This window comes from Sylvia atricapilla, chromosome 1, assembly GCF_009819655.1.
Source record: "Sylvia atricapilla isolate bSylAtr1 chromosome 1, bSylAtr1.pri, whole genome shotgun sequence".
Classification (NCBI taxonomy): domain Eukaryota; kingdom Metazoa; phylum Chordata; class Aves; order Passeriformes; family Sylviidae; genus Sylvia; species Sylvia atricapilla.
In genome coordinates, this window is record NC_089140.1 from 141,068,545 (window position 1) to 141,087,845 (window position 19,301).

The 19,301-nt window shown below is 45.4% G+C and overlaps 2 protein-coding genes and 1 non-coding gene across 4 annotated transcripts in view; 1 reads left to right on the forward strand and 2 right to left on the reverse strand.

The window, feature by feature from the left end:
* ZHX1 (zinc fingers and homeoboxes 1) overlaps positions 1-19,301 on the reverse strand; it is an 89,774-nt gene that overhangs the window by 26,708 nt on the left and 43,765 nt on the right. The gene's annotated exons all lie outside the window — the stretch shown is intronic.
* On the reverse strand, positions 120-192 carry TRNAM-CAU (transfer RNA methionine (anticodon CAU)). Its single transcript has one exon. It is a non-coding gene; the product is annotated as a tRNA-Met (tRNA).
* FAM83A (family with sequence similarity 83 member A) lies at positions 1,861-13,468 on the forward strand. 2 transcript variants are annotated; one of them, XM_066335513.1, is made up of 5 exons: positions 1,861-1,926; positions 2,012-2,621; positions 5,386-5,553; positions 7,038-7,162; positions 11,824-13,468. In XM_066335513.1, the coding sequence occupies exons 2-5, from the start codon at positions 2,046-2,048 to the stop codon at positions 12,368-12,370; spliced, it is 1,416 nt and encodes a 471-aa protein (XP_066191610.1). In that variant the 5' UTR covers positions 1,861-1,926; positions 2,012-2,045; the 3' UTR covers positions 12,371-13,468. The 2 variants fall into 2 exon arrangements, with proteins under 2 accessions (XP_066191610.1, XP_066191619.1); XM_066335522.1 differs by lacking the exon at positions 1,861-1,926 and having other exon boundaries at positions 1,930-2,621.

A 19,301-nucleotide genomic window follows, 5' to 3' on the forward strand; every position in this document is an offset into this window, starting at 1 on the left:
CGGAAATCAGAAGCACGACTTGGAAGTCACCGCCCGGCTCGGAGCGCAGCGCCGTGCGATTCTGTCGCCGGTAAAAGCGCGGGGAGAAGTCAGCCGAGAGCAAAAGAGCGGCCCGCCTTTGCCCCGTGTGAGGATCGAACTCACGACCTTCAGATTATGAGACTGACGCGCTACCTACTGCGCTAACGAGGCGGCTGGTACGCTCTCCTCCGTGAGGGCAGTCAACCCTAGCGGCGGCCTCGGTCCCCGCCGGAGCCACGGGACGGCCCGGCCTGGCCCCGTGTCCGCCCACAGCGCTCCCCTCGGGAGGCAGCCCGTGCTGGCCTGCGGGGGCTCGGAGTGATCCTGTGGGACCGCAGGGTGACAGCGTAAGGCCCCACAGTATAACCCGTGAGGGGCCCCGCCGTGCCCATGTATGGGACCGGGCTAACCATTAGAGATCCTGGCCGAGGAGGGGAGGGCCGTCCCTGGCCCCGATCGGCGTTGGCAGGGCACAGTCCTGCATGTCAGGGTAATTAGATGGCATCATTTTCGGCTTAATTGCGCAGAACAGGTCAGGAGATAATTAGTGACTTTCGGCCGCGTCTGGCAGCTGCGGGCGGATGTTGGGGGTGGAGGGAGGGACGGGGTAGTTTTTAAAATCACCCCAGAAACTGAGGACGGCCCCACCACCGCCCCTCCTCGGCCCCACGTGGTTGCTCCGGGATTAGTACCGAACCTCTTCATACTCTTCTGTGTTTCGTACATCTTTGTCTCGTCTTTACGTGCGAGTATTTTTCTTTCCCCACCCAACAGGGCACCTGACAAAGACCCAGAATCTGTGAAGCTGCCCTGAAAACCTGTGTGTCCCTGAAGTACCCGTGCTCCCGCGGCCAGGGCGGCGGGCCCCTCTCCCTGCCCACACTCGGCCTGAGGAGCCCTCGCAAGAGCGCGGGCCTGCGCATCCCCTCGGCCCCGCGCTCCCTCTGCGATCGTGGCAGAGGCGAGCACGGACGGCTGCCGGGGCGAGGGCCGGCCCACCCGCGTGAGGGAAGTGTGTCACACGTGGCGCTGCACCCAGGCACGCACACAGGTATGGGCACCTGGGGCAGGTGCAGCCGCCCCGCCTCTCCTCTCCTCGGTCAGACCGGCCGGCCCGGCTGCCCCCGGGCTCTGCCCTGTCACCGCGCTGCAACCCGCGCCTCCATCCACCTAATGACACAGCAGAGACCTGCCACGGGGGCAACGTGACTCCAGGAGCTGCAGCCTGGGAAGGAAAAAAAAAAAAAAAAAAAAAAAAAAAAAGCCCTAAATGTGCACAATCAAGTGATGAGTGTTTGTATTTCTGATGCTTTGAGGCCAGCTCACAACCCTCCCTCCACGTAATATTCAGGATGTTTGGGAAGGGGTATTTTTCTTATAATAGGATGGCGTAGTCACAAAGCTTTAAAGAAATAAGTGAGTGAATCGTCTGTGGTAATAGCAACATACTCTGGACGGGGCACAGTGACGAAGTTCACATCTATTTTTAAGCCTGCCTGGCAGCATGTAGTTACAGAACAGAGCCCATGACCCTTTTTGCTGTTTTGAAGCCATGGACACGGCTGGCATCTCTGTTCCAGTTCAACATCAGGGCTGTTTTTTCTCCCTAACGAATACCATGGGAAGACAGAGAAGCCTCAAGCTGTTTTGAAGATTGTGCAATGATGCTTGGGAGCCTACCTGCTTTTGCTTGAGTGCTTTCTTCACTCATATTTCACAGGATGCGACAGGAAGGGAAATACAATCGAATCCGACGGCCGTGGTAAATTTGGCTCGAATCCTTCGTATGCCCTGGGGCTGAGGTGGGTGCCTTTCAGATAAGCAATCTAATCAGCTTTGCACTTGTGTCCCATCTGGAAACAGATTGTTGCCGGAGTACACCACCACCTGAGAAACAAGCTCCAGGTTCGTTTTGAAGATAATTGTACAGACAAACTCAGGGAGTGTGAATTTGCCTGTGGTAATAAGATCTCTTTATTTTTATTCATAGTTAATTCGTTCAGCCGAGGCGATTTCTTGCCAGAATGCAGTCCTCAAACAAGAAGGACGATTGCACTGCCCGTGGCACGCATATGCATGGTGCCTGCCCGGCAGATCGGCTGCTGCGACAAAGAACCATGAACCACCCCAGACATATGGGCAAGATAAGGAAAAGGCTGGAGGATATCAAGAACCAGTCCCCGAAGTTGACAAAAGTGGATTTCAGCCACAACGAAAGCATAAGATTGGCCACCGACGCCTTCTTGGATGGTGGGACAGACTCTTACCTCGAAACTCTAAACAAAGAGGGTGAGGTGGATTTCCTCTCCTCGGAGGAAGCTCAGTACATCAAGGATAACGCCAGGGAGTCCTACTATGCACAGGAGTGCCCAGGTGCCGACGGGGCAGCCGCGCCAAAGCAGAACGACGCCGGCTCACTCCCTTCAGGGACATATTTCCCCACCATTTCTGACAGCAGTGAGCCGGCTCTGCTCCACACATGGATTACAGCAGAGAAACCCTACTTAAAGGAAAAATCCACTGCCACTGTGTATTTCCAAACAGAGAAGAACAGCAACATTAGGGACATCATACGCCGGTACATCCACAAGACCACTCAGGTATGAGGAGATAATTGCTGTTCCTTCTGAACTCACTTGTTTCTTGCTCTTACAAGCTCAGGTGAACCTGGTGTTTAATCCAAGCTCTGTGCGTTGCAGTGTAGCTTTGCTGTAGAAAGTGGCTGTGAAGAGCCTGTTGTTGAACACGGGCAGTGCTTTTTAAAATTTCTTTTTTTAACTCACACCAACATTTTTTTAATGTTGGTGGTTTTAAAAAAAGTGTTCCCTCTTCCCTCTTGTAACCTCCCATTCACTCAGTGGATTTAATGTGCTGAATAAAGGACAGCTTGGCTCTGTCCCTTCTCATGTACCCCCAGCAGGATGGTTTGATCTGTTCAGACCACTGTAGCATTAATGAGAATTAAGCCTAAGTGAGCTCTCAACCATTAGGAACTGTTCGAGGGGACTTGTGGGAGATGTGGGTGAAGGAGAGGCCAAAGAAAGGCAAGTATGTCTGGTATGTCAGCAGCCATCCCCAGAGGAAGGACATTTTTCTGAAAATATACCTTCCATCCCTAATATGTTGCTTGTATCAGTTAAATGTCATGTGGGCTCCAAACAGAGACTCTTGGCATGTGGGAAAAGTGCAGATGATGCCCCTGGCTACATACAGGTGATGGAGGCCACAGAGGTGCCAGCCACAAGGCAAAGCCAGGCTGCCCACACTATGGGAAACCAAGAACTGACTGGCTGGAGGGGGAACAGAAAACTCAGGTCGTGTGTGTTCTAGCAGTTCTCTTGTTTTCCTGGAAAAAAACCCCGTGATTCTTCAGGGCTGTATTTACCATCATCCAGGAGTTTTGCCCTTACGTAAATTCAAAAGAGCAGCCGCAGTTTCACCCAGGAATGGTCAGGAGCCAAGGCAGGATGCACTAGTGCCGCCCAGCACAGACTTCCGAGCCAAAGGATTCCTTCCGCTTTGTGACTCCCCGGCAAGGGCAGGTGCTGGCCCTGAAAACACGGGGTGTAAAGGCAGGGAGAAGGATCCCCGTTGGCAACTGCTCTCTCAAAGCCTGCAAGTGCTTAGCACACCAGGGGAATTACAGATCAAACATTTTAAGTTGGAGGCATCAGAAAGATGCAGAAACAGATTAAATGTCTCTGGAATAATAAAAGAGGCATCAGATAAAATATCAACCCAGAACAATTTTCTGTCCCAACAAGAGAAAACTTGTAGGCAAAAAATTGGGAAATGTGATATAAACCCATGGTTCACATGACCTTCTTAATCATCTAATTTACATTAAGAGAGTGTGCTGAATCCACAGTATAAATTTGTCAACTGCCTTTTGAGCACAGTTTTCCAATGGCACCAGTTATTAATTAGCTTCTGGTAGAGGTCCGTCCTGGAGAGCCTAGCATTTGATATAGGCATTACAAATTTAAAAAACAGAATAATAACTGTGTTAATGGATGATCTCAAACTGCAAAGTATTGGCAAGTGATACTGCAGTTTTAAGACCTTTGTGGAATTAGTGCAAATCACAAAATGAAATTCAAGCAAAAGAAATGAGAAGTACTGCAAGTAAGAGAGGAAAGTCAGGTGCAGAAATAAAAATTTGGAACAGGTGGTGAACAGCAGTACCAGAGAGAATGGTCTGGAGCTGGGGCATTAACAGGAAGTGTGAATGTGAGATATTTGACATAACAGTGCTTACCTAGCCATGGCAAAGCCCTTTCTGAAGCACCAGGCTTTGGCAGCAGGAGGAAGGTGTGGGACCCTCACTGCTCCAGAAATAGTTTAGCTGCCTGAAGAGGACGCTGGGTGCACAGGATGTGCCTGGTCTTGTAGGATATCGTCAAGGTGGCAAGGGGAATAAGCTTGCTGTTAGGTGTGGGCATAGGCTTTGGAGTAAGATTCAGAGCAAGCTGGAAGCAATTAGTAAAACAGATCTACAGAGATTCTGTAAAGTTTGTTTTGATTGAAGTCGATATCCCATGAACACAGTTATCAAAGGTTCCCTCTCCAGTCAGTGGAGAAACAGGCACCTCCTGAAGATAAGTCAGGTAATAACTGGGCTGAATTGACCCTTTCCATGGGGAATAGCAGACATCAGACAAGATCAGCACTTTCTGGTACTGAACTGGTTTTATATCACATTTACAGTTCCCTTGATCTGCACACTGGCTGCAGGCTGTGCATTTAAATGATTGTCAGGCCTTTTATGCCCAGTCCTGAGACTTTTACATACTGTTCTGCCAGTTGTGAATTGGGAAGCATGGATTTGTGGTGAAATTGTAAGAGTTTGTAAATCAGTGTTTTAAAAAAGATAGAGCTGTTGGAGTCTATCACCCCACCACCAACAATGGGGTGAGGCTTTTTAAAGCAAGGGCTGTCCAGGTGTAAATAAGGAAAGAGAAAGCATCATCCAGGGATTCTTGCTGAATGCCTGTGGCTTATGACACCTGGTGAGCTGTGTGGCAGGGGCTATGGTCTTTTGTTTAGCTACATCCTTATCGTTGTCTGATAAGTATTTCTGTGTATTTCCTAGTGCTGAAATTTCACCTACAAATTCATGGATCATTTTGGCTTACATGTTGTATGTTATATTGGCTTTATATGAGCAATTAAACAATGAGGCAATGTGTTTCATCAGTTTAGTGATTCAGGCACTTAGGAAGAAAACCAGAAAAAATATCCTCATATATGGGTATGTGTTTATTGGAATATTTTTTTAAACAAATAAACTGCATCACAATGTCCTCATCTCAACCTTAAGTCATGTAAATTGACTCTGCTAATGCCTCTGCTCTTTTTCTGAAGGTGTTAGCGATCGTGATGGATGTGTTCACAGACACTGAGATTCTTTGTGACCTCCTGGAAGCAGCGAACAAGCGCATGGTCTTTGTCTACCTGCTGCTCGATCATGGCAGTATAGATCTTTTCTCGGAGATGTGCGACAAGTTGCAAATTGCTGAGGATCTCTTCAAGGTATTGTGGCTCTCTTAGGCTGAGAGTTGTCTGCCTAACTGCAGGCACTCTGAGCTAGAAGCATGGTTATGCTAGGGTCAATCCACCTTCTAATTAAAAGGAAGCAAAAGATTTCCTGGGGTAATGTTAGCACACCCAGTTCCTCTTTGAAGATGCCTACGTTTTCCCATGGATATTATAGGAAGATGAGGCATTTCCATTAGGTCCCCAGATGAAACTTATCTTGGCCCTGAAGTCTTAAAACAGGACTTAAATTTCCTTAGTAGAGTTATCTAACATAGGCATTAGAGCTGCTTCTGTTTAATAGCTCTGCAGCAGCTGTGGTCTGGCAGCCACAGGGAGAAGGTGCACAAAATTCTTTTGCATGGCCATGGCTTGGTTGCACTGTGTGGTTTCTGTGTGTGTTAAAATGTGTTAAACCTCTTTTAAAGATAACCCCTCAAATTTAGGTGGCCGTTAGTTTAGTTTGCGTTCATCCCTGTCAGAGGGAACTGGCTTTAAAAGAAGCCCTCCTAGGGATTACCTCAGTTGTTGCTTGAGATGCTGTAGAGCTCCTATGGCATCTCCCTGGGGATGAGTGATACTGTAGAGGCCACAAGCATCTGGAATGGCAGCTCTGGACACACGAGAGACCTGAGGGCACCTTACATGCACCAGATACCTGGTTTTCTACAGCTGAACTCCATCCCAAATATATAAAGAAGCTGAAATTAATAATGCAGCTTCATAACTGTTTGCATGCCTGTAAGCCCTCACTCCTAAGGAGAACAAGCCTGTGCTATTTATTGTAAGTCTCCTGCTACAGTACATGGGCTTCCACAACATGTGAGTCAAATCCTTGGCACTTCTCATTTACTAAGGCCTTGATTCTGCAAAGTGTGTGTATGGACAGCAGAGTTAGGGCCTGAAAGGCACTTGCTGAGGTACAAGGACAGTGCAGAGCATCCCACAGGCCAAACTGACCTGCATCTCCCCTTACACGAGTACTTGATCTGATCCCAAAGGACAGCATTTGTCTGGGCTGCTCCAGCAGAGCAGCACATGTGTCCTTGCAGGTCCAGATGGATTGGAGGAGCAGAGGTTTCCCCTGCTTGTCAGGGCACAGCCAATGTAACTCAAGGGAGTACAGCTACAACAGATTGTGCCTGAGGTGTCACTGGAAAGCAACAGGCTGCCCCCAGCTATGGACACATCCGTGCTCCTTTTGGCTGGAGTAGGGTCAGTTACTGTCCCGCAGCACAGCTCCACCTGTGTGAGCTTCCATGCAGGTTTGTATCCCCAGTGAAACAAGTAACCCTGTGGCAAGTGGGAGACCTTGGCTAAGTTCCCTCTGGACACAAACCTTCAAATATCACATCAGAGAGTCCATGAAGAAATTTGTTTGGGGCAGTGAAGATCTAAAGGCAGTGGGGAAAAAGGGCCCTCTCTGTCTGATTTTTCATTATAAAGGCTTGTAATTCACTCAATTTTATTTTTATTTACAGAATATTTCAGTTCGGAGTGTTACTGGAGAAGTTTACTGTGCCAAGTCAGGCAGGAAATTTTCAGGACAAATTAAAGAAAAATTTCTTATCTCTGACTGGAGATATGTGCTCTCTGGATCTTACAGGTGAGATAAGCCATTGCACTTCATGTCTAGGTACTCTTTTATGATTTCTAATGCTTCTTTCCAAAAAAGTGCCATGGAAATTTTTCTAAGGTAAGAAGCTTTTGTTTAACAAAAAACACCTCATTTTTTCAAATATGTGGCATTTTTCAAAAAATCTACTTAACTTGCTTTAAAGCTGCTCTTATTTCATTATGGAGCATGGGTTTTAATTTAAATGTTTAGAAACTAATGTAAACAACTTTGTCAGTGCAGCCCTAGGGCAGAACTAGAAATGTGTACAGCTTAACATTATGCTTTCCTCATTGTTTGGGTTCTCAAGTGTTGTGATCATGAGACATGATACATTTGTGTCTCCCTCGGGATCCCTTAATGTAGCATATGTCACTCAGCATATCTGAGGATTCATTCTTCATATGACAAATTTAGTGATTAAAGGTAAAACAGAAATACTTCAGAGACTTACTGCTTTTCCCTTTGTTTCATTGACAGGTAGGCAATATATATCTATATAACCTTCATTCTTTCCCTTTCTTAAATTTTTGTTTGCTTGCTTGTTTTATTTGTGCTGCTGTAATTATTTCAGGTATTGGATATAGCATCTCAACAACTGGATTTTTAAGTAAGATCCTAGATCTTCTGATCAGAGAATTCCAGGAGACTCTGAGCTTGCATCAAATAATTGAAGTTTCTGAGCATCATGGCTGCATAGATATATTTCACAAATGACCAAGTGTATCCTAGAAATTCAGATACAAAAATACAAGAGACTATTATTTAATTTAAAGGATGTGATTATTTTTCTTAATCCCAGTTTACGATTTGGAAGTGTAAATGCCTCTGGTCTGATAAAACTGTGCCACCGGAAAGTTTGCAGAACTATACTAAGGAAGAAGTGAGTTTGTGGGGATGGGCTGCAGAGCTCAGATGTACCCTAACACAGGCACCCACTTTTCATTCCATTTCCAAATTAACCATCAGACAAAACTTAATGGACATTCAGGGTTGGAGTTTTTTTACTGACTTTTTTTTTTGTTTTCTTGTTATTTTGGGTGTTTTTTAATGTCTTGCCAAAAATGTATTGAAATCCAACAGCAGACTTGGATAGAGTAGAAGAGAAGGACAGAACAAGATCTATTTTCTTTGACCAAGAAGCTTCCTTTTGGCTTCTTTTTCAATACCAAAAAAACCAAAAACACAGTCACTTCTGTCTTTCTCTACTGCTGTTGAATATTTTCTAATTTCAAGTACCTTGTCAAATTATGTAATTCCATATCCAGCACACAGAGAGGCTGGTGAGGAACAAAAGTATTTAAAACTATAAAAAAACTATTTAACTTCAGCACGTTCAGCACCAGGTTGCAATTCACATGGGTTAATAGCTGGCTACCAGTATGTGGCATTTCTTGCTAGCTCTCACTTTATTCATCTGAAAGATGTTTGTTATTCTGCTTAAATCTTATCCACCAACCTCTTAAGGTATAAACAAGAATTATGTCGAGTGAAACAGACTCAAACTCTTCTGCTATGCATTTGTTGGAAATCACATTGGAGTAGATCTTAAAACTGATACAAAGATTTTAAAATACAACACCAGATTTCACCAAAGTGCTGAACTCTGCATGATGTTCTATTAGTGGTGGGGGAAACAGGCTGAGGAAATAAAATAGCCCAGGACATATTCTCTGTTTTTGTTGCCAGTGTCTATGGTGAGGGGTTAGAATGCAGTATTTCTTTTTGCTGTCTCTGTGTCATTCTATCTCATCCTATAATAACTGTTACTCCATTTTTTAAATTAATTTGAAATTAGATGGTGCATGAACTCAGCATTCCAAAAGAAGGCAGAATGAAAACAGCAGAAAGCAGAGACCTTGATCCTCAGGGTCGGCTGAGTATCTCCCGGGCTGCCACTCTGAAAGCCACTGGCCTCTTCAGAGTCAGCTCTAACAGCTAACATGGACATGCTTTGCCAGGAGCATCAGTTCAGGTGGGGCAGGTTTCTCTCACACAGGTTATTCACCAGCAGGCAACATTAACCTGTGGGGCAACCCAAACCTGAGCCCAGCTGAAAACCCCAGCCCGTCCTTCCTTCCATTTCAGATTCCACGTGTGTTGTGCTGCCCATTGCTGCAGCACTGCAAACACAGGGATGAGAACATCCCTGGTGAACTGCAGCTCCAGCAGTGCAGAGAGGACACCCATTATAAAACAAGTCCGATGCTGAACAGGAGAGGTAGGATTTGATTGAGATAATCATAAATGAGAGGATGTGTAACAGGACATAGGACAAAGCCCTGGAAAGATGGCTGAGATCAGTGACTGACTTTGTGATACAGTGTTGGCCCCAAGCCAGGCATCACTTCTTCATGCTTTCTTTTTATTTGATGGGCCTCAGCCAAAAAAGCCTGGGAGAAGAACAATCCCTCTGGGTAGGTGGTGATAATAACAGACTCCTCTGACCCTGTCCCAAAAGAGCACTCAGAATTGTATACTAAGGAGCAAAACTAGGCCTAAAACCTAAATAATGCATTTTCTCTTAGAATTAAGCCAATGAAAACCTGTAAAGTCTTCTATGCCAAGTTCTGTTATGTTCTCCAGAAAAGTGCACAGACTGTAAATTGCTGTGACTCACTACAAGACAAGTCCACAAGTGTTTGTCTAAAATCACAAAGATCTTACCTTGTAACTTTGAGCTCGCCCATCTACCATCAGTTCTTGGAGAATCTCTAGGCTGTTCATTTGATCTAACTTACTGTGTTTACAAGGGTTACAGGTAAAATAAATGATCCACAAACTAGTATCTGTCTGTCAGGTACTCCAGGAAGATACGTGTGGGAATACATTATCAAAATTGGGCAGAACAGGGTTTTTTTTCCTCTGATTTTGTTAGGCTTTTAAAAGCCATTTACAAGTGTAACTGATTTTTATTTCTCTTTAAATTTTCTTTTATAAACTAGATGTATTTCTAGCATATAAAGAATAAACATGATACTTTAGAACACAGCCCTTTCAAGAGTTTATAACCTTTAATGTAGATATCCTAGAAAAATTGTGTGCATTTTTGTATTTATTCCTTACCTGTTTAACAGTTGATGAAGGACATGAGAAAGTTTAGAGAGCACTGCTTAGTGAATAAAGGCAATGTTGAGCTGGCACAGCAGATGTTACACACCCAGCAGGGAGTTAGCTTGCTTTGCTCTTTACCTTGGCTCCCAAGATTTTGTCCATATTTAGAATGATTAGAACACAGTGGATGAGAAGTACATCTATTCTGGTAACTTACTGTGTGTTCTCATGTCCAGTCATAAAATGTACAGTATAAATTGTGTGGGTGCCCGGTAGCACTGAACTACTGATTGTTTCACTCCTCCCCTTGCTCTTGGAGCAATAGTATAAAACCACGGTATACCTCAAACCCAACCCTCTTTAGGAATGCTCTGGACAAGCAGATGTAAATTGTCTGTCTTACTGCCTCAGTATCAGCTCAGGCTGTCAGTCCTACTGAGCTTCACAGGAATTTTATCAAAATATTACAAGATTTTAAGTGCACACACCTACAGTCAAATCTGGTTCTCAGCAGCCCTTGTGCAAATCCAGCGTAGCTAATGAAGTCACACAGGAATAACCATGGCAGAGTTTTGCCAACACAGAATAACCTCAAGTTCAAATCCACCAGTGCTCTCTCTGTATCCTCTGCTGCACAGCTCAAGCCCTGGTCAGTTCAGGGAGTAATGATATTTCATTCTCTCAACTATGCTCGTTTTATTGGTGCTGCTGCTGCTCAGACATAGCAGCCTGTGCAACACAATCAAGCTGGTTTGTGGTTTTATAGAAGCACAAATTTATGTTTGCTGAGTGGGTTAGGGAAGCACATAAAAGAAAAATAATTTAAAAGCTGTGGGTTATCCTAAGGTGTGTCTCTGAACTACCAGAATTAAAACTATTGTGGTGTTTCTCCCTTACTTTATAGCAAAGTATTACATTTATTTTTGGAAATGCTGTAGGAAATATTTGTAATTTCATTTTCTCTGTAGTGAAGAAAACAAGCATTTGTCAGGTGCGGTGGCTTGCTTTGTAGTGTGGGACGTGACAGGAAGGTTGAGGTTTATGTGTTTCTCTTGACCAATGAAGAAAGATTGTGGAAGAAAGTTAAACCAAAGTATGGTTCTTTTTTCCTAGTCTTTTTGATGTCACTTGGAGTGGCTGAGAGTTACCAAGTGGCACAGCATGCTGCAGGGTACGAGGTACAATTTATGTGTGTGTAAGACGTGGCAATACCTGAATTTAGGCATTGTGCATGGAAGAGAGGTCCCCAAAAGAAGGGTCTAAACTCCTTCCCATGGAACAGACAACACCTGGGGTATTGTGTCTGACATTTATCCCTGCAGTGGATCTGGATCGCCACTCCCTTCAGGAGGTTGCATAACATTACAAGGTTTCTTGAAGGTTTTAGAGGCAGCTGCAATAACAAAAATTGATCCAAGTCAAAGAGCACTGATGTGAACTGACCTGAAATTCAGCTGCGACACCATCTTCATCCTGTGTTTAGACAAGAAGCTTTAGCAGTAAAACACATTTGCCTTTCACATCACCCCTGCGGGGGATCTGCAGTTCCTGATGGCCGGCATTAACTCTAACCCTTCCCTTGTCTCCTGTCCTTCCAGCTTCACGTGGCTGTGTGGCCAGGTTCACCGCAACCTCCTCTCCAAGTTCACGGGGCAGGTTGTGGAGCTGTTTGACGAGGAGTTCCGGCACCTGTACGCGCTGTCCAAGCCCGTGCGCGGCCCCAAGACCCCGCCGCGCAGCCTTCCCTTCCTGTTCAGCCGCAGCTGGGCCGCCCCGCGCAGCCTCCCCTACAGCGACGAGGGCAGCGCCAACACCCTCTCCGACTCCTTCAGCAGCCTCTCCGCTGGCAGCACCCCCCACAGCAAGCAGACCCCAAGAACTCCCATGTTCAACAGCAACTTCACCCCCCAGTCACCTCTGCACCGCGTCAATTCCTTCCACAGCTATGTCTCGTTCACTCCGCCGCCTGCACAGAAGGCCATCCAGCCTAACTACTATCAGCCACACTACATGGCCGAAAACGCCACAGTTCCCTATAACAACATGAACATTTACAGACCCATGAGGCTCAGGCAAGAGGAACCGAACAGGACAGGGTTAAGCTCATCCTGGAGATGCCTCCACAAAGCTAACCTGTTTGCATAATAACCACCTTGTTTGGAAATGCAAGTAAATGTAGTGAGGACCTGTTTAGCAATCGCTTGTGTACTGATGAATATAGAAGATCTGTATAATACAAATGAGGATGATTTCAAGCCTCTTGTTTTGTTGCTTATGGATGCTTCATTTCCCTGATTAAAAAGCCAAGGCTGCTAATGTGTGAATCTCAGGTGCATTAGGATCCCAGGAAGAGCACATCTGAATAATGCTGCTCACAGTGCAACACTGCTTCTGCCTATCACCTGCCCCTGGCAGTATATTTGTGTGCCAGAAGGACAGTAACTGTTTTTCTTATGTCCAAGCAACTGAAAGGAGTAAGGCACAGTTTACTACTATGCATTTTGTGCACTTCAATAAGGAGACTGAAGGCTGCTGTTTCTGTGGCAAACAGAGACCATGCTGGCAGCAGCAGGCTACCTTTGTGCTCTCATCAAACTTTAGTCTGGATTTAGGGGGACTGCCTTCAGGCTGGTGGTGAAGCACAAGTCCTGCCACAGCACTATGTCAGAGCTCTCTCTGCTTGAGCTACACAGCAAGGACAGCTGTTCCCAGGGTTTCTTAGGAAGGGGCCCGGTACCCTTGACATGGACTGAGACCAACAGTTCCAGCTGTGGAAGGAGCCTTACATTCACTTCCACTGGTCAGCAACATGGGTGTGTGCCAGCACACTTGGTTACAAACCTCCAATCCTACCTGCTCAGGGCAACTTTCCTCATGCAGAGCAGCTGTGAGGGATCAGACTGAAAAGTGAAGCTGAGTTAAAGAAGTAAAGTCCTGCTAGTAACACACCAAGACTGAGTTCCAATTAACTTAATTGCACATGGATCTTTGAAATCCTTTCTGTGGTCATCTGATTGAACGTGAAGTTAGAGATATTGCCGAGTTCTTTGTGGCATCTGATTTTTAAAGATAAACTGTGTGTCTATAGTGCCCATGGACTACAAAGGGAGTTACAGAAGTTCAGCAGCTTGAACCAAAACAGAAAAACTTTCTGCCAAATAATCCATGAAATCTAAGGAAGCTTCTGTAAGCACTAGTAAGAGAATTCATGAAACAAAGGATTTCCATCCAAAGTTACCAAGATGCCTATCTTATCAGTAGATTTTTTCCCACACCTGCTTATATAATATTTTATCTGCCTCCCAACAGAAAACAGAACCCTAAACACACTTGAACTTCTCACCTGCTCAAAAGGGAATACAATTTAATTATGTAGACTGTGGGCAATGACAGTTGTATTCAGGTGACAAAGGTTTCTCATCCTTGGAAGAGCAATCATTTTGGAAACATACCTGTAAAGTTTAAAAAACAATTTGAAAGTTAAAGGATGGACACATCCTGCTCTAGCTTCAGTATGGGTGTTTTAACCAGTAATACCAAATTTTGGAGTCCATAATAATAATCAACTATTGCATATAATTGTAAATTCTGTACATAGCAACATTTTTTGGATTCCTCGGGGAGAAGGGAAATTTGATTTTTATTCCTATGATAATTTTACTTAATTATCTGAATATAGCAACCATTCAAATAAAAGACTTTTTTTCTTCATATTCTCTTGTCATGTACACCTTACTTTATTCTCTTTCAAAAGCTGAATGAGTCCCATGCAGTCAAAGCCCAGATGAAGAAGAAATATATTTTGTTTCTTCTGAAATCAACAGGAACAGAATTAAGGTGTCCTAACAGTTTAATTAAGATTTTCCTTCTTAATACGGTTCCTTTCACTGATCCTGTTGTGGCCCAGCTGAGGTGGTACAGAAGGGGATGTAGGGAGAAGTTTGTAGACCTTGATTTCCTCAGGCTATGACCTGTGAAGTCCATGAAGGAGCTCTTTTTACCTCTGTGGGGCAAGACAGTTTTCCTACAAACGTTTTGGAGAACATAGCTAATGAAAAGTAGGTAAGGGTCAAGCTAGTAATCCAGAAGGATGACTGTGAGTTAAGAGTTCATTTCAGCTGGATCAGGAGAACAGCATGTGTTGGCTCAGACAACATCTGAACTTGAACATTAAGTGAATGAAATTTCAGTTTTGATGGAAAACAGTCAGTTTACGATTTCAGCAATGAGTTATACTAAAAATCCTAACAGCCCCCCACAACTGAATGATAAAGGGAAACATTCATAGGCAGCTGCAGAAACTGGCACGAAGGCCATGGCAGGTGCTGACCTGCCCTGTCCATCTGCCTCAAGGGAAGGGTTCAGATAAACTCAGATAAACTATACAACACTGTGCACCCTCCTCGAGTCTGAGGATGACAGCAAGCTGAGTGCTGCAGGTGAGTCACTTGAGGGAGGGGATGTTGTCCTGAGGGAGCTGGACAGGCTGGAGGCCCATGTGAACCCCTTGGTCAACAAGGCCAAGTGCAAGGTCCTGTACCTGGGCTGGGGCAATCCACAGTACCTGTGCAGAGTGGAGGATGAACAGAGCAGCCCAGAGGAGAAGCTGGGAATACTGGATGGTTTATTTGAGATGAGCTGTCACTGTGCACACACAGCCCAGAAGGCCAAATGTGCCCTGGGCTGCATCCAAAGCCCCATGGGCAGCAGGGCAGGGAGGGAGTCTGCCCTTCTGCTCTGCTCCAGTGAGATCCCACCTGCAGTGTGCACCCAGCTCTGGGCTCACAGCCTGCCACTAATTACCCTCCCTAGGGACTCAGGAGCTCATCCAGACTTTGCTGAGGCTTGTTGGATTTCCCTGCTGCCCTCCTATTTTGTTCTGTTTTGAAGGAAGATGATCTAGGTGGGGCTAAAAAGCTGAAATAAATTTAGCCTATACCTCCAGATTATCTACAGAAGTGAATTTCTAATTAAAATGGTTTTTTTTGGGATGTTTAGGCTTTTTGAGAATGGGAGGACTTGTGAAGGGCAGCAGGGGCCTCCAATGGGTCCCAGCAAAGCCCAGATGAGGCCTTAGAGCATTCTGGAGGGCAATTAAGTCCCATGTGGGCCCCTGCATAGCCTAAGAAAAGCCTCAGGGCTTTCTGGAGGGCAACTCTGCCCTGTCAGAGCACCACTGGTAGTGACAGCGATGAGAACACTCCTGTCAGGGCAGGACATGCACTCCTGTGCATGTTCTCACCACAGGGAGCAGAGAGCAGGCAAGTGCCACTACCCAAGGGACTGCCATGCACCAGGAAAGATGTTTTGCAGGGCACGAGGAACCCACAGCTGCCCCTGCATTCACACCCTGGAACTAAGCTGGATGAATAGGCTGGGCTTGGCCAGGGTTTTCCTGAGTTTCCTCGTATCCCCTCCCCAGCCAGAACTAGCCCTGCAGGTCTTTCAGCTGGTGTCCTGTCAGCAAGTGCTGCCCATTAAGATGGTTTGGAATGTGCATCCTGGTGCCCAGACATACAACTCCCAGCGGATCCCACTGGCAATTGCTCACACTGGAGGCACCCAGAGGAGCCTGTGCTCGAGGACCTTCCCTTTGTTTGCTGCCTGTGAACCTGAGAGCACTTCACTGGTTGTTTCTTCCACAGACTGTTTCCAGTCACCCGGGACTTCACCTGACTTCCATGACTTCAAGTATCATGGAGAATGGCTTAGCAACTACACCAGCCAATTCCCTCAGGACTCTAGGACACGTCTCACCAGGTCCCACAGACTTAGGTATGTTCAGGTTCCTCAGGTGCTCTCGACCCTGATCTTCTCTTATGGTAGGAGGGATTTTGTGTCCCCAGTCCCTGACTTGAGAGCCATTGACTCAGGAGGCGTGAGAGGAGAGGCTGCCAGTGAAAACTGAGGCAGAAGACATTGAGTACCTCAGCCTTTTCCGTGTCCATTGTTAGCAGTTTGCCAGTTCTTCCACAGGCTGCTGCTCTTTTGTTTTTTTCTTTGTGGGACAGCCAGTTCCCTGGTCTTACCCTGTTATTCCTCTTAGAAAACAAAGACCATGCAGGTCTTTACTCCTTCCTCAACCACTGCACACCATACTCCTTCTCCTTTTCCAGGACCCTCACTAGGCCTTCCAACTGCACCTCCATTCCTGGGGAGGTGATAGAGCAAGAGATCTTGGAAATGATTTCCAGCTTGTCCTGTGACAGACAAGGTGATGGGCAATAGTGAGCAGGGATTTGCGGGTCTGAGGCAATTCTGCCTTACGATGTATCACATAGGAGGCAGGAAGATCAACTGACTCTTAACAAAAGAACCTCCCCAGGGCCAGTGCTTGGAGGGTCTCCCCTCCAGCATTCCAGCCACTCATCCTAACACAGAATTACGTCCAACCTGATGGGAACCTTGAAGTATTGTCAATTTTCTTCTAGTTTTCCAGAATTTCTGTCATCAGTGAACCCCATTTTACCTTACCTATTGAACCCCCCAATGACTGATGCTGTCCCCAGGTTTAGTTACCTTCCCAGGGAGTGTGGATCCTGCAAGGACAATTGGGTAAACTCACCCAGTACTGGCTGTGTCATATGTGGGGAGCTCAGAGTCCCACTTGGGTTCCCAGACTGCTCTCAGAATGGGTCTGCTTGCATTTTTCATCTAGCCTTGTGTATGTGTTGCAGAAAGAAGGCAGGAGAAGTTGGCACTACGTAAAGCTCCTTTGCTACTGCCAGTAATAAAGGTGCCTCTAAGCTGGGAGCACAAGCAGGACTCCATGTTACAATTGATTCCTCATTTTTACAATGCCTGCTGATGAAAATAGATAATAAATAATTTTTTTCCTTTGTTTGCTTGTGCAGCCTTTGCTTTTTCTCAATTAATCTGCTTTTATTGTGAACCACAGGTCTTTTTTTCTATTCATCTTATTTTCTCCTTCCCTGTGGTGCTGGGGGTGAGGGAGTGATAGAGCATTGAGGTGGGCTTCTGGCAGCAGGCCAAGACCAATGCCCCACCCAGTGACAGGATGACAGGTTTTAAACTGAAAGAGGGTAGACTGAGACTGGACACAAGGAAGAAATTTTTTATTATTAGGGTGGTGAGGCACTGGAACAGGTTGCCCAGAGAAGTTACAGATGCCCCATCACTGGCAAGGTCAAGGTCAGGTTGGATGGGGCTTTGAGCAACCCAGTCGAGTGGAAAGTTCCCTGCCAACCCCCCAGGCAGAAAGGTTGGAATTGGATGACTTCTGAAGTTCCCTTCCAACCCAAACCTTTCAATGATTCTGTGATGAAAACTGTATTAATGTTACTAATTACAGCACTAACACATTTCCTCACCTCAAAGCCAGCAGCATTCAAACACTCAATAGCAAGACACATCATGGTGTTTGTAGACAGCAGTAATTTCAGGCGCATCAGAAGCAGCAGCAGAGGGTCCTTCCCAAAGCACCTGTACCACAAGCAAGTGTTAAAATAACAAAATCAAACCTCAGTAATTGTTAGTGGATTCCCATTTGCAATTTGCAATACTAAAATTTGCTGTTTAATGGAGTACTGATGCATGTACTAATACCAACAATAATATCATAAAAGCCAAATCAGGAAGAAATCTATTACAGGCAGACGTAAAATTATGCAGGACGTAGAAGCAACAATGAAACGTTCAATGCAAAATGGAAATGCAAAGCCGCTCTTGAGACATGATCAGAAACAGAAAACTGGAGTTAGAAGAAACACAAGAAAGGGAGAGGGAGGCCAAAAAAGGAGGAACTGAAGTAGCTGAGATGAGAGATAGCCAGGCAAAAATAGGACAAAGGAACATTTTATAGCCCCAGTGCAGTAAGTGCTGGTTATTTGGAACAGTAACTATGTGACATATTCAAAACAGCATTCATCTTCTTTTCTTTGCAGTAGTTAAAACCAACATTTTTGCTTTATTGTTATGATTTAGAAAATACTGCCTGTTCTTAAGAGCTACCACCACTTGTCTTTAACTCCTGGAGCCAGTTAACCTTTGTGTTCCCATCTTAAGAGACAATGTCAAGTCAAACAATCTGAACAGACAACAAAAAGTTTCCAAATCACCTTGGCTAGCTGCTGTGTATTTTGGACATCTCAGTCACAAAATGACAACGTTTGGCAAGTATTTAATTTGCTGCTAAAACAGTTCCAATGCTATTTGTGAAGCCAAATAATTTGGTGACTTTCCATTAAATGTCTGTACAGACCTGGCCCCACAAAAGCTGTGTTCTGATGTCCTAACAGCTGAGACAAAACAAATTACAGGCTTTTTATGTGGCTACTCATGACCTTCAGTTTAAGAAGAAAGTGGGAGATGTCCATGTTTCATTTTTTTGCTGACATATTTAGCATTAAGCTTTCCACATTTGCTGTCTTTGCTGTAAGATTCTCCTGTTGATGCCAACATTGTAATTAATTTACAACACATTGTGGACAGTCTCTTCTGAAGAATTACAACACCTCTGAGTCTTAAAAGCACCCCCAGCCCTTCAAGCAGGCTTCATTGCCACCTGACTATAGCGCTGCACAAACACACACAAAAGTTTCCACCTAGCAAAGCACACACATGACTAAACCAAATCTTCTGTGGCACATTATGAGCGCACTAATGCTCACCCAAGGATACTTTGCCAAGTCATCGTCTTTTGTAACCACCTGACCAGGATGTGGTTTAATCGCATTAACTTACCAAACTATCAAAAGCAATTTGTCATGGCTGAAGGCAGGATTCCATTTTTCTGGAGAAGTTTCAGTCAACTTAGCAGAGGGCTAAACCACACCAAGGGTTCCGTCTTCATCAGTCACACAGATGAAGGGATCGAGTGCACCCTCAGCAAGTTTGAAGATGACACCAAGCTGAGTGGTGCACTTGAAACACCTGGAGGATGGGATGCCATCCAGAGGGACCTGGACAAGCTCAAGAATCTCATGAGGTTTAACAAGACCAAGTACAAGATGCTGCACCTGGGTCAGGGTAACCCCTGGTATCAATCCAGGCTGGGGGATGAACAGACCAAGAGCAGCCCTGCTGAGACTTGGGGGTGCTGCTGCATGAAAGGCTG